A 24,067-nucleotide genomic window follows, 5' to 3' on the forward strand; every position below is an offset into this window, starting at 1 on the left:
TCCATTGCCTAAAACAATTTGCTATTATATCCCCACCAGGCCAAATAAGAAGTATTAAGTTCCTGCCAAGTGTTCTGAGTTCATGTTCATGCGCCAGCCCCAAACTCACTAGTGGTTCTGTGAATGAGGGGAACAGGCAACACCCCTTTAGATCCATTTCACATGACAATGATCAGCGACAATTACACTTGTTTAGCAGCAAAAGTTATTCATCTACATCCATCTGTTACAATTTAGAGTTACCAATTCATGAAACATAATTACACCAATTTTGGGAAGTGAAATGCCTTCATTGACCAGCTACGTTAAGAACAGTGAGAGCAAACACAGAGGTAAAGTTGCTAGCTAGGACATAATTGCAAGCCTCCCTGGTGCAGCTGACACGATGGCTCACTCTATATCTACAGTTATTGTTATGCACCATGCATTTTGATTGTAATAATCAGCGATCCTGAGAGAGGTCCAGAGCACCACTAAAAATCTCCCATTATATTATTTGAAGCTGTTCACCAAGTCAGCTGACAAGTGCTTACATTCTTTGAAGGATTCAAGAGCTACCCTCTGCTCTGTCAGTATGTACATCATGCAAATAAAAAAAAATTCAGCAGGTCACAGCTTTAACGATGAGGTAGACTGTAAAGAAATTAGAAGTTATGGAATGGATGAGACTGAGTCTGTTTGGGCCAAAATCACTTTATGGAAGAAAGCTAGTGCTTGGGGTGTGCTACAGACCCCCAGGATCTGATTTGGATATGGATAGAAACCTCTTTAATGTTTTTAATGAAATAAATACTACTGGAGATTGAGTGATTACAGGATTAACTTCACAGATATAGATTGGAGGACAAGTGCTGCTAATAATAGTAGGGCCTAGATTTTCCTGCATGTGATAGCGGACAGATTTCTTGATCAAATAGTTGCTGAACCAACAAGAGGTGATGTCATTTTAGATTTGGTATTGATGAGTATTGAGGACCTCATAGAAGAACTGATTGTAAGGGACAACCTTGGTTCAAGTGATTGTGAGCTAATTCAGTTTAAACTAAATGGAAGGCTAAACAAAAAAAGATCTGTGAGATGGGTCCTTGATTTCAAAAGGGCTAACTATAAAAAATTAAGGGAATAAGTTAGGAAAGTGGACTGGATTGAAGAACTCAAGGCTGTGAATGTGTTGGAGGTTTGGAATTACTTTAAGTTAAAGTTGCAGAAACTATCTGAAGTCTGCATCCCAAGCAAGGGGGAAAATTCATAGAGAAGGGTTGCAGACCAAGCTGGATGGGCAAACATCTCAGGTGATTAAGAGAAAGCAGAAAGCCTACAAGGAATGGAAGATGGGAGGCATCAGCAAGGAAAATTACATCTTGGAGGTCAGAAAGTGTAAGGATAAAGTGAGAACTGCCAAAAGCCACACAGAATTGGACCTTGCAAAGGGAATTAAAACCAATAGTAAAAGGTTCTATAGCTATATAAATAAAAAGAAAACAAGGAAAGAAGAAGTGGGACCACTAAACACTGAGGATGGGGTGGAGATTAAAGATAATCTAGGGATCAGGGCCGGCTCCAGGGTTTTGGCCGCCCCAAGCAGCCACAAAAAAAAAAAAAAAAGCCGCGATCGCGATCTGCGGCTGCAATTCGGCGGAAGGTCCTTCGCTCCTAGCGGGAGTGAGGGACCGTCCGCTGAATTGCCGCCGAATAGCTGGACCTGCCGCCCCTGTCTGGAGTGGCCGCCCCAAGCACCAGCTTGCCAAGCTGGTGCCTGGAGCCGGCCCTGCTAGGGATGACGCAACATCTAAAGAAATACTTTGCCTCAATTCTTAATAAGACTAATGAAGGGGTAGTGGCAGGGTGGCTAATGGGAACAAGGCTATGGAGGTAGAAATTACCACATCTGAGGTAGAAGTCAAACTCAAACAACCTAATGGGATGAAATAATTTCCATCCAAGAATATTAAAGGAATTGGCACATGAAATTGCAAGCCCAATAGCAAGGATTTTTAATGAATCTGTAAATTCGGAGGTCATATCTTATGACTGGAGAATTGCTAATAAAGTTCCTATTTTTAAGAAAAGGAAAAAAAGTGAACCAAGAAACTACAGGCCTGTTAGTTTGACCTCAGTTGTATGCAAGGTCTTGGAACAAATTTTGAATGAGAAAGTAGTTAAGGACATAAAGGTTAACGATAATTGGGATAAAATACAACATGGTTTTACAAAAGGTAGATCGTGCCAGACCAACTCATCTTCTTCTTTGAGATTGTTTAGACAAAGGAAATACTGAAATCCAGGTAGATTAGATCTACTGCAAGGCATTTCCACATGGGAAATGATTAGTTAAATTGGAGAAGATGGGGATTAATATGAGATTTGAAAGGTGGATAAGGAACTGGTTAAAGGGGAGACTACAATGGGTCATACTGAAAGGTGAACTGTCAGGCTGGAGGGAGGTTACTAGTTGAGTACCTCAGGGATCGGTCTTGGGACCAATCTTATTTAACTTTTTTTTTACTGATCTTGGCACAAAAAATGGGAGTGTGCTAATAAAATTTGTGGATGCCACAAAGTTGGGAAGTATTACCAATACGGAGCAGGACTGGAGTATCATACAAGAAGATCTGGACAACCTTGTAATATGGAGTAATAGAAATGGGATGAAATTTAATAGTGCAAAGTGCAAGGTCATACATTTAGGGACTAACAAAAATAATTTTTGCTATAATCTGGGGACCTATCAGTTGGAAGTGACAGAGGAGGCGAAAGACCTGGGTGTATTGATTGATCACATGATGACTATGAGCCACCAATATGATCCAGCTGTAAAAAAAGCCAATGCAGTCCTAGGATACATCAGGCGAGGTATTTCCAGTAGAGACAGGGAAGTGTAAGTACCATTATGCAGGGCACTAGTGAGACCTCATCTGGAATGCTGTGTGCAGTTCTGATCTCCCATGTTCAAGAAAGATTAATTCAAACTGGAACAGGTGCAGAGAAGGGTTACTAGGATCAGCTGAGGAATGGAAAACTTGCCTTACAAGAAGAGTCTAACTAAAAGAAGGCTGAGGGGAGATATGATTGCTCTCTATAAATACATCAGAGGGATAAATATCAGGGAGGGAGAGGAGCTATTTAAGTTAAGCATTAATGTGGACAGAAGAACAAATGGTTATGAACTGACCATCAACAAGTTTAGGCTTGAAATTAGGTGAATGTTTCTAACCATCAAAGGAGTGAAGTTCTGGAACAGTCTTCCAAGGGGAGCAGTAGGGGCAAAAAAAACTAACTGGCTTCAAAACTCAGCTTGATAAATTTATGGAGGGGATGGTATGATAAGACTGCCTACAATGGCAGGTAGCCGATCTGCAATTGCTAGCAGCAAATATCACCAATGGCCAGAGATGGGACGCTAGATTGGGAGAACTCTGAGGTGTCTGGCTGGTGAGTCTTGCCCACATGCTCAGCGTCTAACTGATCGCAATATTTGGGATCGGGAAGGAATTTTCCCCTGGGTCAGATTGGCAGAGACCCGGGGGGGGGGGGGTGTCACCTTCCTCTGCAGAATGGGGAATGTGCCACTTGCAGGTTTAAACTAGTGTAAATGGTGGATTCTCGGTAACTTGAAGTCTTTAAATCATGATTTGAGGACTTCAGTAACTCACTCAGAGGTTCAGGGTCTATCACGGAGTGGGGGTGAGGTTCTGTGGCCTGCAATTTGCAGAAGGTCAGACCAGATGATCATGATGGTTTCTTCTGATCTTAAAGTCTATGAATCTATGAGTACAGAGGTCTCACCCCATTCAGTTCCTGGTTTACCATTGATCATCAGAATCACCTAAGAAAAAACCTAGGTTTCAAAAGAGAAGAACTTAACCTCTGCCATGACAACATCACAGCCCTGCTTAGCAGGCAAGCATCCATTTTAATGCCTTGGTCATGGGTTGGGAACCACCCTATCCCTCAGCCCAACCCTTCGGGAACTGTCTCTCCCATTTTCAAAGCTCTTGGGAACAGATGGTGTTGGAGTTCGTAACCTCGGGCTACTCCCATCAATTTAATCTCCATTCCTACTCCCTTTCCCTATCCCTTTTCAGGGACCCATCTCATAAATGTCTTCTGAGACAAGAAGTTCAATCTCTTCTTCACATAGGAGCCATTCGAGCCAGCAGAGGAAAGGGGTTCTACTCCAAGTACTCTGTAGTTCCCAAAAAGAAGGGTGGGTGGAGACCAATCTTAGGTCTCAGAGTGTTGAAGAACTTCATCCAGGGACAGAAACTCAGGATGGTGACACTGGCAGCAATAAAACCATCTATAGATCTGGAGGACTGATTTGCAGCCCTCAGCTTCCGGGATGTGATACACCTTATTGTGATACACCTGGGTGACAAGCAATTCCTGCAATTCATGATTGGTCAGCATCACTTTCAATATTGAGTGCTCCCCTTCGGACTTTCTGCCGCCCCCAGGGTTTTTATGAAGGTTCCAGGCAGTGGTGGCAGCACAGTCATAATGGTCGTCTTCCCCCATCTCAGCAGGTGGCTCCTCAAGAGCCACTCTTACAGCCAAATTCACTCTGCAGTCATAAAGACCATAGCCCATTTGATGTTCTGGGACTTCAGACACCTTGACACCAATTTAATGAACAGCATATACTGGAGCCACCTTGGACACCACGATGTCCAGAGATTACCTACCTGTAGACAGATTTATCACACTGACAAGCCTCATTTCTCAGGCTCAAATGAACCTGGAGACAATGGCCAGGATTTGTTTACAAGGCTTGGGTTATGGCTCCCTGCACCTTTCTACACTACATGCCAGGTTATATCTTTGCTGCTACCAAGCTAGGTTGAAAACCATTTCCACTCCCAACAAACACAGTGTGGGCAAGTTAGTGTCAGCTTCTTGAGAGGTTCTGAACTTACTCAATTGGTGGAAAGACCTTGACAAGGTGTGTACAGGAATCCCCGTCACTCTGCAACCATTGAAACAGACGCATCTCTAGTAGAATGGGGAGCTTATATTCAAAGTCAGACCATTTAAGGCAAATGGGCTACTCAAGAATCGATTCTCCACATCAGCCTGCTGGAGCTCAGAGTGATCCAAATGAGTGCAAACGCTTCCTACCTATGATCAAAGGTCAATCCATCAGAGTCAGGATGTACAACAGGGCCAGCATGTCCTACATATATAACTAGGAAGGAGTGAGGGCTCCCTCCCTTTGTGCAGAAGCACTGAAGCTGTGGAACTGGTGCCTATTCCATCAGATCTTCATCTCAGCCACATACTTACCAGGTCCCTAGAACACCTTAGCTGGCAACCTGAGCAGGCACTTCTGCCAGGATCATGAGTGGGAGCTCAGCGATTCTCAAGGGGATATTCCTTCAGGGGAGGGCTCTGGAAATAGATGTCTTTGCTACTGCCACCAACAGAAAGTGCCAGAAATTCTGCTTAAGAGTAGGTCTGGATTGTCGTTCTCTGGGACATGCCTTCCTCATTTTTTGATGGAGAAGAAATCCATCCTCTGTGCCTATCCCCAATGCTATTACTCCTCAGAGGCCTAAACAAAATCAATCAGGCCAAAGCCAGAGTCATTCTAATTGCACAGGCTTGGCCATGACAAATATGATTCTCGTATTTGGTTCGCCCCTCCTCTTGTCCTGCACTATGGTTACCACTAGTACCAGACCTATTGATCCAGGACTCAAGGAAGGTTCTTCACCCCAACTTTGGAATACTGCATCTCAAGGCTTGACTGCTAGCTGTCTCTCAGGTAGACATGGACTGTTTGAAAGAGGCACAAGAGGTGTTACTATACGTGGAAAAGCATCCATGAGGAAAACATACCAACAGAAATGGGAGATTCCACCACTGGTGTACCCAGCAGGGTCTGTCCCATATTGATTCTCCCCCGCTCACATTCTGGTTTACCTTTTAGTTCTGAAGAACTGTCTCTGAGTTCTGTTAAAGTCCATTTAGCAGCTATCACAGCATCCATATCCCTGTTTAGGGAGTTTCAGTATTTGCTCACCCCACCACATCTCAATTCATTAAATGTTTAATGAATCTCTTCCCACATATCAGGCAATCTGCCCCAGGATGGGACCTGAATCTCATCCTCAATTAGCTGATGAAGCCATCACCCTTAGAAGCTAAATGTTTCCTGCTTCTCTTATCCATGCAGTCTGCATTTTAGTTGCTGTCAACTCAGCTAGAGGGATCGGCAAGTTAGGGGTTCTAATGGCTGAAAACCCTCCCCATACCATTTTTATAGGGAAAAAGTATCTCTCTGACCCCATCTTTGCTTTTTGCCCAAGGTAACCTCAGACTTTCAAATCAATCAGGACATTCAATTTCCATTTTTTACTCTAAACCTCACCAGATTTGAGAAGACGCCTCCTTTCTCACCTTGGTTGTCGAGAGAGTGTTGGTTTTCTTCTTGGAGAGGACTAAACCCCCAAGGGCCCTCCCCCAAATTGTTTGTCTCTTTAGCACACAAAGTTAAAGGGGCCCCATCCCAACCCAAAGACTCTCCAAGTGGCTTTCTGGTTGCATGCCCTCTTCCTGTGAGGCCGCTAATATTCAGCCTCCTTTTTGTGTTATAGCCCAATCTACGAATGTAGCTCTGTTGAAGAATGTTCCCAATGCAGAAATCTTCAAAGCTGCTGTGTGTGTTTCAGTTCACACCTTTTTGAAACATTGCACACTAATGCAGACCGGTAGAGCAAGCACTGCTTTTGGTACTGCTGTTCTTCGACAGTCTGAGACCAGGGTCCGAAGCACCCACTTCCTGTAGCAGGAAGTCACCTGAAATGGCGCACCCATAGGCTCACTACTCAAAGAAGAAGGAGAGGTTACTTACCCTATACAGTACAGGAACTAGAGTTCCTCCATTAACCACCCTCCTTCTCCTCTGCCTTGGAGTCTTTTCCTTTGCGGCAGAGAAGGAACTGAAGGTGGTTTGTCTGACATGGCCTATGTACCCTCAGTTTTAGGCACCAGGTTAGCTAGGACACGTGTGGACTAAACAGGCACTGCTTCCAAATGTCTGGTTGAAGACACATGGGGCACAGGCACACCTGAAGTGAAGCCCCACAGGGACAAACATCCTGAAGAACTCCAGTGACTGTACAAGGTAAGTAACTTTTCCTTCCATGCACATGGTGTCCATGGTGCTGGGCAGCAGAGAAGGGGCAGGATGAATTACACTTAGGTGAGGCACAATCAAAAGTGTAACTGTTCAAAAGACTCCTCAGAAGTCTGGGAGGCATCCAGGGCCGGCTCTGGCTTTTTTGCCACCCTTTTGCCTTGCATATCAGCTGGCAAATGGAAAAGGGTTACATTTCAGAGGTGGATTAGTTCACAATGTGTAATTCGCCCTCTGTGCCAGCGCCCTGGTACTCAGGCAATTGCTGGCATCTCCCTATCTAGTGTAGAATTAACGTCCCATCCAACTCATGCCATTTCAGACTCTTGCCCTCTTGGAGGAAGAGGATGACATAAACCAAATCACAGACTACTTCTCCTATGAGCACTTCTATGTCATCTACTGTAAATTCTGGGAGCTGGACACTGACCATGACCTCTACATCAGCCAGAAGGATCTGGCTAGATACAATGATCAAGGTGAGTTGATCCCCCAGGCTGGGACATGTGCTGAGGAAGGTGGTAACAGAAACCTGTAAAAGTTGTGGGAAAAGGTAAGCCTTGCCTTGCTGGGAAGTTATATTTTAAATGGAAAATTTGGTGCCACAGCGATGTAACTGGGGCTGTGCTGGACTTCACTTGGTGCTAATTGACAGAGACATTTTTAGGGCTGGGGGAAGGGGAGCTGCAATAGACAATAAGGGCTTCTACATAGTGGGGTCTGTAATGATGCTAAATCCCCTGGCCTCTGGCCACAGGCGGACAATACAGTTCAGCAGAGGAGGTACAGCTTGGAAAACAGCAAGAGGGACAAGCAGCTGGCTCTATACTTTGCCGTGGAGCGGGAGGCAAGAGACTGAAGTGATAGTTGAGAGTGGGGAGTTGGAAATGGCCCTGCAGAAGCTTTGTACCTAGGAATAGGATCCCAAGAACACATGGAGGGCCCTGAGGTGAGGGCAACTCAGACATATCCCAGCTGCAGGGGTGGGAGCGGTTGGTGTGGGAGCTGCTACATTTTCTTATGCAAGCTCAGGATCCCAGTCTCCTTGGTGGTCCTCCATAAACCCAACAACAGCACCAACTGCAACCCACGCATCTTCCATGTACCTAGCGGGAGCACTAAAGCACGGGGGTAGTGTTCTGGACAAAGCAACAGGTGCCCCGTCTTGCCTCTCCGCTTGTGGAAACAACACCAGCTTACAATTAGACCCAATGGAAAGGCACCAGTAAGAGAGCTTGTCAGCATTACTTAACTTCAGGTTGGACACAAGTTTCAGGAGCCAAGCACTCAGTCTAGGGGTGGGAGGAGTGTTCTCCCCCAGTGATGTGGAGCCAGGAATGGGCCTTAGTTTCCATGCCGAAGGCATCTCCCAATGGGAGGCTGTGTAGCCTGTGGCCCCAGCAGAAGGAGCCAGTTTAAATATCTATGTACATAACCCATCCCCTCCAAATCCTGCCCAAGCCTTTCTTTACCTCGCCACACATTCACATTTTAAATGCATTTAATCCTCAGCTTTTGCCCCTTCCAGTAGTGCACTAGCCTCCCTGCTCCCTTATTCATTCACCCAGTGACCTCTAGCCTCACTCCTTGGATCCTCTCCCTGAGCTCTCTCCAGTGCTAGCCCAGGTGCCTGCCTGGGGTCCAGGCCTACTCTGGGAAGGTTCACTGATGCACATTCTCTCTTGGCTGGAAGAGGGGAAAGGCTGTTATGGGCCTTGTGGCTCCAGAAGGGAATCCCATCTGGTTTTGTGACAGAGGGATCTCGTCCGGCCTGCACTTCCCTTTCTCCACTACTACAGCTTCTCAGTGTATAAGGCTGTGAAGCCTGTGATTTAACCAGGACTGGTGGGAGCACTCCCTGCCTCCCCTGACTCATTAATTAAGAACATAAGAATGGCCATACTGGGTCTTGCCCAATATCCTGTCTTCTGACAGTGGTCAATGCCAGGCGCCCCAGAGGGAATGAACAGAACAGTAATCATCAAGTGTCTAGGGACACCATCCCTGCCCATACTGGTTAATAGCCATTGATGGACTTATCCTCCATGAACCTATCTAGTTCTTTTTTGAACCCTGTTATAGTCTTGGCCTTCACAACATCCTCTGGCAAGGAGTTCCACAAGTTGACTGTGTGTCACGTGAAAAAATACTTTCTTTTGTTTGTTTTAAACCCGCTGCCTATTAATTTCATTTAGTGACCCCTAGTTCTTGTGTTATGAGAAGGAGTAAATAACACTTTCTTATTTACTTTCTCCACACCAATCATTATTTTATAGAGCTCTATCATATCTCCTCTTAGTCATCTCTTTTTCAAGCTGAAAAGTCCCAGTCTTACCTAATCATTTTTGTTGCCCTTTTCAGAACCTTTTCCAATATATCTTTTTTGAGATGGGGTGACCACATCTACACACAGTATCCAAGATGTGGGCATACCATGGATTTATATAGAGGCAATATGATATTTTCTGTTCATTACCTATCCCTTTCTTAATGATTCCCAACATTTTGTTCGCTTTTTTGACTGCAGCTGCATGTTGAGTGAGTGTTTTCAGAGAATCCACAATGATTCCAAGATCTCTTTCTTGAGTGGTAACAGCTAATTTAGGCCACATCATTTTATATGTATCGTTGGGATTATGTTTTCCAATGTGCATTATTTTGCATTTATCAACATTGAATTTCATCTGCCATTTTGTTGCCCAGTCACCCAGTTTTGTGAGATCCTTTTGTAGGTCTTCCCAGTCTGCTTGGGACTTAACTATCTTGAGTAGTTTTGTATCATCTGCAAATTTTGCCAACTCACTGTTTACCCCTTTTTCCAGATCATATATGAATATGTTGACTAGGACTGATCCCAGTACACCCTGGGGGACACCACTATTTACCTCTCTCCATTCTGAAAACCGACCATTTATTCCTACCCTTTGTTTCCTATCTTTTAACTAGTTACTGATCCATGAGAGGACCTTCCCTCTTAGCCCATGATAGCATACTTTGCTTAAGAGCCTTTGGTGAGGAACCTTGTCAAAGGCTTTCTGAAAATCTAATTATACTATATATATGTGTTTGGGGAGACTGGGCGCAAGTGCTGGCAGCTTCCTAGATTTGTGGGGCAGGGGGCACCAGTGCCTGGACCATGGCCCCTGCCCCTTGCTCCACCCCAAGGCCCCACCCCAGCTCAGCCTCCTCCCCGCGAGGCCCCATCCACACTCCACCCCCGCTTCCCCAGAGGCCCTGCTCCTGCTCAGCCTCTCCACTTACCGAGGCTTTGCTCCCCGCCCACTCTGCCTCTTTCTGTCCCCACTTTGCTTCTTCCCCTGAGGCCTCCCTGCCTGCCACTCCCATCTCTCCACTCCTCTCCCAAGCTCCCCTCACCTCTCACTCCTTTCTGCCCCCTCCTGCCATAAAGGTGAGTGACTGGGGGGGAGAGGGCAGATAGGAGCAAGTGGCGGGTAAGGAGGCCTCAGGGGAAGAGATGGAGCGGGGGCGCGGGTGACGCACCAAAGGCGGTGGGCCAGCGTGCCTCCAAAGGGAGGTACGCCACATCCAGCATTTCTTAGCCTCCCCAAAGCACTTATACGGGCTGCCCATAGGCTGTAGCCTGCACTCCTCTCTGCAACCGGCCTGCTTTTCAGGCCCTGCCACCTTATGGCACTAGCCAAGAGCAGCTGTTGAACTCAGGCTGCCTAAGTAGTGCTAGTCCTTCAGCAGTCTTCTGCATGGGGTGAAGCCACCCTGCATGAATAAAGGATACTGCCGCCCCGAATGGACTGTGCTGGCATACTGTGAGAGCTGTAGGTGAGGGCCAGTTATTTAGGCAAGTACTTCACTATGTGCTAGAAAGTGTTCTGCAGTAACGGCTTGTCTACATTACCCGATGGATTAACGGACAGCAATTGATCCAGCGGGGTTGATTTATCGCGTCTAGTCTAGATGCAATAAATCGACTGCCGCGTGCTCTCCCGTCAACTCCGGTACTCCACCAGGTGAGAGGCACAGACAGGAGAGCAGGAGAGCGTCAGCTGTAGAAGTAGATCTAAGTACATTGACTTCAGCTACATTATTCACGTAGCTGATGTTGCATAACTTAGATCGATTCCACCCCCTCCAATGTAGACCAGGCCTGAGTGTTGTAAAAAATAATCACAGTAACCTGGTAAATCCTGACAGCCACTACCGTTAAATTGTGGGATGACGGTGGGGAGAGATAGATAGTCCCTGGCAGGGCTGTGCGTGCAGCTCGGTGACCTTTTTTTCAGCAAATAATGAATCTGCTAAAAGAAAAAATGTAGTTTTGGGCGATCCAACCCTTCTGCAAATTTATGTCGAGTTCACTGAATTGGTTCATTGAACTGACAAAAATAGACGTGTTTTTAGAAATGGCTCAACTGCATAGTGTGTTTTGACCCAACTCAGACTTTTTGATTCACTGAAAATTTCCACCCAAAATGAAATATTTTTCCAATTATTCAGCATTGCCAGCAAACCAAAAACACCAGTATTCACCCAGCTCTTGTTATGGGGGTGCAGGGTTTCAATGTTTCACCATAGAGGTAAAGACGCTGAGTTTCTTTTGTTGAGCTAAACATGCTGAGCTACCCTTCATGCCCTCATGCCACAAGTGCTCACCGCACTCTGGCACAAGTCCCAGTAGCACTAATAGCACTAATAGGGCATGTGTCCAAGGGCTTATAGCTGGATAATCTGGAGCTGCCACATTCTAAGGGGACAGTAGTTTTGTTGCCAGGCTAGGCACAGGAAGCAACAGAGAGTGAGAGAGACTTGGATGGTTAATTGCTACTGTTTGCAAGGCTATTAAAGTTTGGGCTGTACTAAAATGGCCACGCAGGCTGTGTTCGTTGCCCATCCTTTTAGCTGTGCGATAACGACTTCATACAGATTGACCACACACACAGGGCTCTGATAGCCCATGAGGCTAACAGTGCCTATGTATTGATGCTTCATTTTCTTCATTTCCAGCTTTATCAACCAGGATTATTGAGAGGATATTCAGTGGAGCAGTGGTGAGGTAAGGTATAGCACCCTGGCTGGAGAATTAAAGGGAGAAATGGAAGGAAGCAAAAACTAGAACAGGAATCCTGTCAGCCTTAGGTAGAAATGCAAGGTATTCTCATACATTCCCCATCCCATTGAGAGGGCAAGGTGCTGGCGTTTCCGTCACAGGATAGTGCCAGTCTGAAAAGGAAGAGACGGACCGGTGGGTGATTTTAAAAATAAATAAAACCCTGTCAAATTAGCACAGTTCCCAAACGCATTGCTGTGGGCCACAGGAGAGGGGACAGGTCTGTACACTTCATGTATGTGTGTGTCTCCTAGTCCTACAGCAGTGCCAGTGTCAGGCAGCTGGAGGGCACAATTACAAAAGCTCCTTTAAAATAAAACCTCCTAACTGTTTTAGGGGGAAGTACTTCAAAATCAACTTCGTCTTTGCAGTGACAGTAGGACTGCGAATGCAGTATCTGCTCTCAGGAGCACTTCTCCCCCCTGAGCAAGTTCAGGTATAGGAGGGGCCGACCAATACTAACACACTCCTTCTGGCCTAAAAGAACAAGCATGGGTGTTTTCCAGGTGTATGAAAATTCTCAACTCGCTCCCCAGAGGGTGTTTTGACTGTGCTTTTGGTTGTGTGTTCATGTTATAATTTAGAAGGTGCTTTGGGTCTTTCAGAGGCAATGAAGCGCAGAAAGAGGGACAGCTGAGCTATGCAGATTTCGTGTGGCTCCTCATTGCTGAAGAAGACAAAAGGAGCCCCACAAGGTAGGACTTCTAGGAAGGGTGTGGAGAGACACATGCAGAAAGGTCATGGGATTACAGGAGACTGGGACCTTCTCGTTAGTGCAAAGGCTGTGAACCAGGATGAGCCTGGCTTGCAGTGGGAGGTAAGGCATTGACTTGCTGGATCACCCTGCACAGATAACTTGCCTTTGCCAGTGGAAAACTGGGTAAAAACAGACTTTTTACTTTTAAAGTGACCTTTTCTCTTGCCCCTGGATTTTATCGGTGGTCACAAAACTTCCCACCACATTCCACTCTGTCCCTTGCCCCATGTTTGCCTAAGGATACAGGCAGGGAGCAGGGCTGAGGAGGTGAGAGAAGCTTTCATTTGTTTGCTCCATGCCATCATCACCACCAGCAGGCAGGCCCTGCTGCTGGCCTCAGCACGACTTATGCCTGGGCAGAGGACAAGGCCCCTGGCTGCCCCATGTCCCAGCACCCCTCCAAGGGTAAGGGAAGGCCACTACCTGAGCCATAACAGCAGTGGATGCTCCCAACTGCCTACTGAAGGCGCCGCCCCCTCTCTCCCCCTCCTCCCCCCCCCACGGTTTAGGCTGAAGTGGCTGTGTCTTCACCCCCAGCTGCCAAATTCAGTGCCTCCTGTTTCACCTTCCTCGCAGGGCCCTTCCTCACCTTGCCTGCATGGAGGACTATGTGCAAACACTGCCAGCAGGCATGGGGCCTCCAGCCATCATGGAGCTCCCAAGTTGCAGGGAGGCAGGCAGAACTCTCTCTGGCATGGAGGCTGCTGTGCAGGACAGGGTGGAGGACCTGGGCACCAGCAAACCATTTTGCTTCCCCACATGACTGTCCAGCCCCTACATGCCTACATCACCCCAGAAAAGCTCCTCTCACTTGAGCCCTCTCCTGATGTCATATAAGGATCACAGCTTGTGGTGGATGCCAGCTTTCTTCTGCTGCCAGGTCAGCATCCAGCTGGTGGCAGCAGTGCCTGGCAGGAGGCCACTTTGCCCTCCCAGAGAGCTGCCAACCACAATCCATCCCTCTGGCTGTGAAGTGAGTGAGCTTGAGGGCTTTGGCAACCAGTGCGTTCCAGACACCCTTGTCCAATAATGCATCTGTCTCTTACACAGGATTTAGTGCCACTCCTGTTCTTGCCACACCCTGGGAAGAGGACGTGGCAGGAAAGCACAGACCGAGAATGGGGCATAGCTCCATCCCAGAGTGTTATGCAAACGTTGTCAATGTGGTGCTAAAGAGCTGCACTAATCTAAGGAACATGTGTTGCTGTCTCAGTGATTTTTCCTGAGCAGAAACCCTGACTTTTGGGGTTCTGATGTGTGTTGATTTTTTAAGGATGCTGCTTATCAGAGAGGTGTTTCCTGCAGGGATTTGTACACTGTTAGTATAGGTCACTGACTTGGGTGAGTGGGAAGGTGGTGGTAAAAAAGAGGGAGACTCAGTAGGATGCTGCTAGAACAGAAAAGTTCCCCTGACTGCCACCACTCCATTGCCCTCCTGCCAGATACTTACCTAGTACTGACTCAGTTATAGAAACAATGAGGATATGGGACATGCCTTTCAGAACTGGGATTACATATGGTGGTGAATGTCTGGGGGGAACATGACAAAAATTGCAATCCAGTGGTCCACTGATTCCATGCACTTGGCAGATGTGTGAACTAGCAGGTGTGGAAGAATACTACACAGCCTATCCTTGCATTCCCCTATCCAGTGGCCTGCCACTCACACAGAATCACTGAGTTGTTTAGGACAGTGACTGGCGAGGGGGAGTAAAAACTGGAGTCCCATCAGTCCTGCCCCTGGCCTGTCCGTAGCTAAAGCCACAGCAGTTATTTGAGAGCTTTGCCTTTTGCATAAAAGAGCACAGGGAACTATTTTAAACATTCCAGGCCTGCTTTAGCTCCTGCCAGGGGTTTCCCAGAGATAGTCAATAGCCCAAGTGTAGGGATCACTGCAGGCAATTAGCCTGTTTGGACAACCCCACCTTTGACTAGGGAGCAGTGCCCATACCCCAGGACACAGCAAACACAGAATGCTGGGCCTTTGCTGGGAAACATAGGCCCAAGTACATTCACTAATACCAGTCACTGTGCTTCCCCTCCATTGTGCAGACACCAAACCTACTGAGTAAACTGACCCATGTAGTGCTTAGGGCAGAAGCAGCAGGATCTGCCTCTAGCTGACTTATACAGAGAGGTTACTTTAACTGGTGCTTGGTTAGCGCTGGCCAAACCCCTAGAAGCTGCTCCAGCCCCCTCCCCATCATTAGCACTGAAGGCCAGTTGAAGAATAGGGAAATGCCGGCCCCTGGGTAATTGAGGGTATTGTCAGACTCTGCTTTTACTCTGCAATTCATGGTGAATGTGGTACAGGACAGAGGAACTTGCACTGCTCCGATCTCTGGTGGCTAAGATAATATTGCTGGTTTCTGCAATGCTGCCAACATGAAAAGACTAATTCTCTTCTTCTTCCTTAGTATCGAATACTGGTTCCGCTGTCTGGATTTGGACGGAGACGGCGTGCTGTCTATGTATGAACTGGAGTATTTTTATGAGGAACAGTGTGAGAGGATGGAAGCGATGGGTATCGAGCCATTGCCATTCCATGACTTACTGTGCCAAATGCTCGACCTGGTGAAGCCAGACGGTGATGGTAAGAGCTGCTGTAAACCCCAGCCTGTTGGAGGTGTTTAGTGAGGCCAAGTTCACACCTATGCTCACTCTGTTTTTATTTTAAGAGCTCATTTGGGTTCGCTCCCCACTACGCCTACATGGCCCATGTCCGTGCTAAGTGGTTGGACATGGGGGAGGAGAAGGTTGCTTGCACATCCCTGCACAAGCGGTAACAATCAAGCCCCAAGGAGTAAGGGGTTTATGGTGACTAACTCTTGCTAGATTAACAGGGCTACCTTTTTAATTTCTGATTTATAACAAGGAGGAGATGGGCTACAGCCTGCTCATGTCATGCCATTCCATGTATCATAGATTAGGGCAAACACATAATAGAGAGAGAAAAAAACAACAACAGAAATTCTCCTCTGACACTGCTGAGAGAAGTATGACAGCCCATTAACCCCGCAATGAAATAGTCCATTAGGTAGGAGTGGCAGAAAGTCAATGTGGACATTTCATAAGCTCTGTACCAAATGAGTCAGGCCTGGTGGTTGAGTGTCTAAAGCTCCGAAAGGCCAGGTTCTGGACAGGGCCTGTGCGCCTGGCTCTACAGAGAGGGGGATCGCCCCAGCCAGGCTGGAGGGCACCTGTGGAGCCATTCTTGGCTACTATGCAGCACTAATACCACTCCCCTCCCCCACAGGCTCTTCTGGCACTATCCTCACCCACACAAAGGGCCTGTGCAGAGCTGAGCTATGAGCTCTGCAGGTGGTGCACACTGCCTGCACAGTCCCTCTCTGTCACCATTCAGACATGGCACTGCCTGGGGCTCTACCGCATCCTTTTCTTCATTGGCAGTGGAAGGGCCATTGCTACCCTCGGCCTTTTTCCCCATAGTCTCCCTTCTGCAGGTTGTGCCCAAAACTCTGGACTTCAAACCCTTCCAGACCTTCCACAGGTCTTTCCCCCTCAGCAAAGAGCATTCCAGCTGCCTCTACTGCCTCAGAGAGTTCCATGTCCCATCAAACTGTACGGTTTGCTCCAGATTACAGAGCAGATCAAAGAAGCTGAAGGAGGACAGACTTAAGCTGCTCCTTATGGAGTGTTCCCTGAGACCATGGGATCTGATTCCCCCATACATAGGCCTCAGCCTCTCAGTGTTCCAGAGACAACTTCAGTTCCAGCAAGCAAAGACCAAGGGACAACTTCTGAAGCCTCCAAACATTCTAAGCAGAAGAGATCTCAGTTTCCCGATAACCAGTCTAAGCACAGGGAAATTCACCCCAGATACCAGGGAGTAAAGAGACCTCACATCCCCCTCCAGGTACTACTGAGGCTTCTGCTTCTTCTGGCTCCATCAGGTCTACCAAGCACTCCACATACCGAGAAATCTCTTGGCATGCAACCCCACTCAGCTCTGGCTTCTGTATCTTCAGAGCCCTCCAAACACGGGGACTCCTCAAAGAAAGCACTGGCCCCAACTTTGGCATCCTCTGAGGGAAATAGTCATAAGGGGCATGTGGACCACATATCCATGTGGTCTCTGGTACCAATTGACTCACCTTACCTCAAGGACTACTGCCGTGGATCACCGGTTCCATCCTCTTTCATCACACAAAGACCTCTGTGTGACAGAGGAGCATGAATCCCCTCTACTAAGAGGTATGGGGAGGATGTCACTGTCAGTATTAATCTATCCGCCTGTACAACCTACCAGTCAGTATCAGTGCATCCTCCCACAAAAGCTCAGCCACTAGTACTGACTCGGATACCAGCAAATACTCGGATGCTGGTACTGACATCCCTAGCCTGTCTATTGGACACAGGGGTTGTTACATCTTCAGAATATGACATCTCCATCCAAGATTCAGCCACCTTCTCTTTCCAGCCTCCCCCCTGTATCCTGGTGATGATGGTCTGGAAACTAGCCCCGCCAACCTTCGCAGGAGCATGCTTGGAGTCCTGCTCCCTTTCCATACCCTGACCACAATGAGTTTTCTGGAATCCTGGGGCCCTCTCTGGTTCTATAGCGTACCCTAACATACAAGGGCCCATCAGCAGGAGCAGCCTTCAGTACCCAGGGAGCCCCTTTACTATGGAGCATCCCAAACATCTTCAAGGAGACTTTGAGGAGGACCAGTAGCTAAGAGCAGAGGAGGAAGCACCTCCTTCCAACAAATAATCCTCATCATTTCTGTATGAAGCAGTTATGCCCCCTCCACCATCCCATGTGGATTATTTTAGATTGTTCCAGGACCTGATGAAGAGGGTGGCCAAGACTCTACAGATTGCCTGAAAGAGATACAAGAGCCCTAACACACTTTGGCAGATATCCTCCCCACCACATCTCAAGGTAAAATAGTGCTGCCTATTCATGACATCCTCTTGTCTGCCAGATTTTATGGCTTGGCGACACCTGTCACCATCCCACCCAGGTGCAAGAGGGCTGATAAAAAATACAATGTTCCAACCAAGGGCTCTGAATATCCTTTCTTCTCACCCTACTACCCATTTCCTGTGGTCGACGTGTGGTCAATGAAAGGAGCAGACACCACCAGGAAAGATCAGCTCCTCATGATAAAGAGCTCAAGTGCATTGATCTTCTTGGAAGCAAGAGCTATTTCTTGGCTGAGGTACAGTTCAGTGTCACCAACTATCACGCCTTGTTGGCAAAGTACTATTATACCAATTACACCAAATTTGCACAATTTATTGACCATCTGCCAAAGGACCAGAAGGACCAATTTCAAGCCCCCATCTCTGAGGGACAGATAAGAGAATGAAGGGATTTTCTCTCTCCATACACACAGACTATCTAAAATGGGTCTCAGAATGCATCTTAGCATGTTATAAGGCTTCTGGAATGCACTCTCATCCTAGGGCGCTGGCCCATTCCACCAGAGCTAAATCCATTTCAGTAGCACTGCTTAAAAACATACCCATTATAGACATTTGCAAAGCTGCCAATTGGTCATCTGTGCACACTTTTTCATGTTATTCATATCTCCAGCTAAAATACAGCCTTAGGTGAGGCTGTTCTCTGAACTCACCTCCGCAGCACCCTTCTCCGTAATCAAGGTACTGCTTGGGAGTCACCTAACATGGAGTCCCCACAGGGGCAAAAACACAAAGAAAGGGAGGTAACTAACTTTGTACAGTAACTGTAGTTCTTCAAGATTTGTCCTTCTCTGGGTACTCCACTACCCGCTTTCTTTCCCCTCCACCTCAGAGTACTTTGTATGTCATTGTTGAGAAGGAACTTGACTGGCAGCAGGTCTGCCCCACCCTATAGACCTTTGGTCTGGACCTGCAGACACAGCTTAAGAAAAGTTTCCAAACAAAGGCAAACTGGTGCGCAGCCACCTAATATGGAGCACCCATAAGGACAAAAACATCTCAAACAATTCCAGTTACTGTACGAGGTGAGTAACCTCTCCTTTTCCTTAGCCTAGCTAAAATGTCTCACAAATTGCCTTTGTGCAAAACCTCTCTGGGAGGGGTGGAAAAGTCAACCATGAGATCAACAGAAGCAGTTTAACCCATTTGGTAAGCCCCGTAGGCGGTGAACTGGCTTTCACTAGCTCCCTACTTGTCTCTATTAACCCATTAACAAATGGGTTAACTTGCTTTTGCTGACCTTATGGATGACTTGTGCTACTGTAGGCCTGGGTGACAAGCAAACACACACCCCCAAGAGAAAGTTTAGGCACAGCACTACAATCCAAGACCTGGTGTAAATTCTTGCGTTCATAGGTTTTACTGCTTGAAGGGAACATTATGACCATCAAATCTGACCTCCTGCATTGCATGGGCCATGGCATGTCACCAGGCTCCTGGACTCTAACCCAGCTGGATGTGCTCTCTTTTAGAAAGAGACATTTAATCTTCATTTAAAGATTTCAAGTGATGGCGAATCCCCCCTCCCCACACACACACATCCAATTAAATGATGGATTACTTGGTGGTTGTAATATATATTTCAAATATTATTTAGATTCAGTCTTGCTTAACAGGGGGGAGGAGGGAGGGTGAATTAAAAGGTCCATTGTAGGTTAAGATGGGGATCAAAGTATAGCTGGTAGTGGAAGGTTCACTGCAAAACTCTGCACCTTCAAATCACCGTTACAGTTGAAGTACCTTCTGTTCAGATTTCCCTCAGCGGCTTGTCCTGCAATGGAGCGATCTGGCTGAGGTAACCATGATGATCGCCTGATTTTAATCAACACAATGAGAGGAACAATGTGTAACATTTTGGACCATGCCAAAGAAAAGAACCTTACACCAAACAGCAGGGCAGAAGCCACATACACTGAGGGGACTGGATAATGTCCTTCTGCAAGATGATCGCCCAGCAACACGTTTCTAAAGCACTGACTAAAACACAAAAGAACTGTGCTCAGATTGAAAAAGCAATGCTGGCCATTGTTTTTGGTTGGGATGAGTTTCCTGAGTATATGTATGAGCAAAAATTGGTCAAAGTGGAACCTGTAGGAAGCCCTAGCACAAAAAACAGACGGCAAAACACCATCTGGACTTCAGCCAATTATCCTGGAATTGCAAAAAATCAGTAAATGGGAAATACAGGTCTGGTAAGGAGCTGTTTACAGCAATTGCCTGTCAATAAATATGACTCAAGTACTACCCATTACTGACGCTATCTGATAAGCTCCCACAGGAAACACAAAACTAGCCCAATCTTACTACAGCCTGAGTCAATAATTCTACTGGAAGAACCCACATATCTCTAATCATAAAACCATATTAGGACCAATGAAATGAAGTTGCTGCACATGCTGGCATGCTCTACAAGGGCCAGCGTGTCATGAATTATGGGGATTATAGTGCTAACTATTTATTACATAGCACCTGTCTGGGTCTTGAGTAACGTAAGAACACAGTTCAAGATGTGCTCTTTTAGACAGGCATGAATGCTGTGTGAAATCTGTATATAGGAAGCAGAATGCAAAACAACCACAGAAGTCATATGAGATGCCTCCTCGTCCTTGGTTCACGCTAGACACAGATCGATTTGCTTGTCTAATAAATGGGCATTGGCAGCCTAAAAAAACAACACACGCTAATGGTATTATCCTAAATTAGAAAAGACCTGTGCTAAATGGGTCCTGTCATGACTATAGGGGGAAGGGTAGCAACCTTTATGTATGCAGTAGCATAAAATCCCTCCTAGGCAGCTGTACTGGATTGCCTTACCTGTAAGGGGTTAAGCAGTTCAAATAATCTAGTTGGCACCTGACCAGAAGGACCAATGACGAAAGAAGATACTTTCAAATTGGGGTGGGAGGATTTTTTTGTTGTTCCCTCTCTGGCGGGAGAAGCCAAGCAAGTACAATATCTCCTGAAAATATACCTGGAATAAGCCATCTAAAACCACAGGAATTGTAAGTAGGACAAGGAACTGCATTAGGTTATCTTTTGTTTTGGCTTGTGAATGTTCCTGTGCTACAGAGGTAGTTTTATTCCTGTTTTTGTAACTGTGAAGCTGAGCCCACATGGGAATCCTCTGTGTTTTAAATCTTTTTATTACTCTGTAAAGTTACCTTCCATCCTGATTTTGCAGGTATGATTCTTTTATTTTTTTTTCCTTAAAAGTTCTTCTTTTAAGAACCTGATTAATTTCAGTGTCCTGAAGACAAAGGGTCTGGGCTGTTCTCACATTGCTGAGGCAACTGGTTGGTATATTATTCACAAGCCTCCCCAGGAAAGGGGGTGAAGGTATTTCAAGTGATCCTTCCCTGAATTTTTGTGTAAATCACTTGATGGTGGCAGCAATACTGTCAAAGGACAAGGGAAGGAATTTGTGCCTCGGGAAAGTTTTAACCTAAGCTGGTAGAATATAAGACAAGGCGATCGTTCATGTGGGTCTCCACATCTGTACCCCAGAGTTCGGGGGGAGGGGAACGAACCCGACAGGTCATATCACTCACTAATTAAGAACGTGCTACTAAAATAACTGGTGCTCTTTCTGCAGGAAGGGTGATGCTGCGAGACCTGAAGAGATGCAGAATGGCTCATGTATTCTACAACACCTTCTTTAACTTAGAAAAGTACCTGGACAATGAACAGCGGGATCCGTTTGCAATACAGAAGGTATAGAGCAAGGTCTCCAAACATTGCTGCCCCAAAACTATTTTTAGGGACAGTGAAGTTTGGCTTGTTGTAGAGAAAAGCAGCAGATATGGAAAGAGGCTGGAACTAAAACAGCGTGTTCTAGGAAACAGGTGCTGTATGGGTATGAACATGATAGTGTCCAGCAGCTGGCCACACCAATTCCCATTCCCATCAGGCAGTGTATCCCCTAAGCAGTAGGCTGGGAACTGCTTCTCTACAGCCTTGAAGACAGACTTGTTGGTCTTGTCCAATGCATATTTTTGATGGGCACTCCATCCACCACACCCATTCTCTGGCAACAGAAACAAAATGTAGCTCATTCATGTACAGCAGTGGTCACCATCCTGTCGATTGCAATCAACTTGTTGAGCCTGGGGCTCCCAGTCAATTGCGATCTCCGGTGGTGTAGTGGGGCTGCTGCTAAGGCAGGCTCCATGCCACAGCCCCACACTGCTCCCAGAAGCAGCCAGCACAACCCCGGGGGGCAGGCAGGGGTCTCCGCATGCTGCTTCTGCCTGCAAACACCACCCCCACAGCTCCCATTGGTGGGGACCTGTGGTGAATGGGAGCTTTGTAGCTGGTGCCTGAGAAAGGGGCAGTACGCAGAGCCACGTGCCCCCCTTCCAGGGCCACAGAGGTGTGTTGGCCCCTTCCAGGAGCGGTGTGGGGCTGGGGCGGGGGGGGGGGGGGCTGCCTTAATCTCACTGCACCACCTGTGGTAAGTACTGCCCAGCAGGAAGCCACACCCCCAGCCCTGAGCCCCTTTCCATAGCCAGCACCCCAAGGCCCTGCCCCAGCCCTGACCTCCCCTCCCAGAGCCAGCACCCCATACATCCCCCTGCACCCTAACCCCCTGGGCCCCAGCTGATCCCTCTCCTGCACCCAAACACCCTCCCAGAGCTTGCACTCCTCACAACTTCCTGCCCCAGCCCGCTGAAAGTGAGTGAGGGTTGGGGAGAGTGAGCAACGGAGAGAGGGGAGAATGGAATGAGTGGGGCAGGGCTTTGGGGAAGGGGCAGAGTAGATCCTGGGCTGGCCTTAAATTCAAAAGGTGATCTTGAGCATAAAAAGGTTGGAGACCACTGATGTACAGGGTTTGGGTATAAGGCCAAGCTCCAAGTGTTTGCCCTGTCCATTGCTGGCAGAGAGTTGGTTTGCTGGACTGACAGGCAAGCAGGTAGCCCTGCCCCTCACTGCATTCATTGTCTCCGCTGTCCACTTGAATGCTCAGTATCAGCACCTTCTGAATTTTCTGCTATACTCAGCTTACATTTCCCCTAACTTAAAAAAAACGAACAACCCTTTGACAGGCAGATTGTAGCAACAAGCCTACACAGTTCATTTTCAGATTTCTGCCATGGGTTGGGTTTCAGTTTACAGTGTCTTGATGTAGACCATTAGTAGACATTGTCACCCTTAATAAAAAATATTTTTGGAGGAGAGAGAGGAGGGGTCTTGTCTCTCAGTAACCCATTGGTCAAATAACCCCAAATTAGGATCCATAAAAACTAGGTTTGTCAATTAATCGCCATTAACTCAAGTGAATAACGTAAAACTAAATAACTAGATTTTAAAAATAATCCTGATTAGTCAGTTTTAATTGCACTGTTAAACAATAATAGAATACCACTTTAAATTATAAATGTTTTTAGATGTTTTTCTACATTTTCAAATATACTGATTTCAATTACAACAACAGAATACTATGTGTACAGGACTCATTTTATAGTACAACAGTGCCATGTGAACACCTACTCTCACTTTCAGGTGACATTGTAAATAAGAAGCAGGCAGCATTACCTCCCATAAATATAAACAAACTTGTTTGTCTTAGCGATTGGCTGAACAAGAAGTAGGACTGAGTGGACTTGTAGGCTCTAAAGTTTTACATTGTTTTCTTTTTGAGTGTAGTTATGTAACAAAAATATTAATTCTACATTTGTAAATTGCACTTTCACCATAAAGAGATTGCACTACAGTACTTGTATGAGGCGAACTGGAAAATACTATTTCTTTAGCTTGCTTTTTTACAATGCAAATATAAAGTTGTCATAATTATAAAGGGAAGGGTAACAGCCCTCCTGTGTACAATACTAAAAAAATCCCTCCTGGCCAGAGACTCCAAAATCCTTTTACCTGTAAAGGGTTAAGAAGCTCAGGTAACCTGGCTGACACCTGACCCAAAGGACCAATAAGGGGACAAGATACTTTCAAATCTTGGAGGGGGGAAGGGTTTTGTTTGTGCTCTTTGTTTTGGGGGGAGTTCGCTCTTGGGACTAAGAGGGACCAGACATCAATCCATGCTCTCCAAATCTTTTTGAACAAGTCTCTCATATTTCAAACTTGTAAGTACAGCCAGGCAAGGCATGTTAGTTTTATCTTTGTTTTCTCAACTTGTAAATGGACC

General features: G+C 46.6%; 1 protein-coding gene across 5 annotated transcripts in view; it reads left to right on the forward strand.

Moving 5' to 3' along the window:
- Window positions 1–24,067, forward strand: part of PPP2R3A (protein phosphatase 2 regulatory subunit B''alpha) — a 173,994-nt gene that overhangs the window by 128,780 nt on the left and 21,147 nt on the right. For all 5 annotated transcript variants that reach the window (XM_054039288.1, XM_054039289.1, XM_054039286.1 and 2 more), the window contains 5 exons: window positions 7,461–7,617; window positions 12,119–12,167; window positions 12,827–12,916; window positions 15,396–15,571; window positions 21,521–21,639. In XM_054039288.1, the coding sequence (XP_053895263.1) occupies window positions 7,461–7,617; window positions 12,119–12,167; window positions 12,827–12,916; window positions 15,396–15,571; window positions 21,521–21,639 (591 nt within the window). The remainder of the gene's footprint in view (window positions 1–7,460; window positions 7,618–12,118; window positions 12,168–12,826; window positions 12,917–15,395; window positions 15,572–21,520; window positions 21,640–24,067) is intronic.

Source organism: Malaclemys terrapin, chromosome 9, assembly GCF_027887155.1.
Source record: "Malaclemys terrapin pileata isolate rMalTer1 chromosome 9, rMalTer1.hap1, whole genome shotgun sequence".
Classification (NCBI taxonomy): domain Eukaryota; kingdom Metazoa; phylum Chordata; order Testudines; family Emydidae; genus Malaclemys; species Malaclemys terrapin.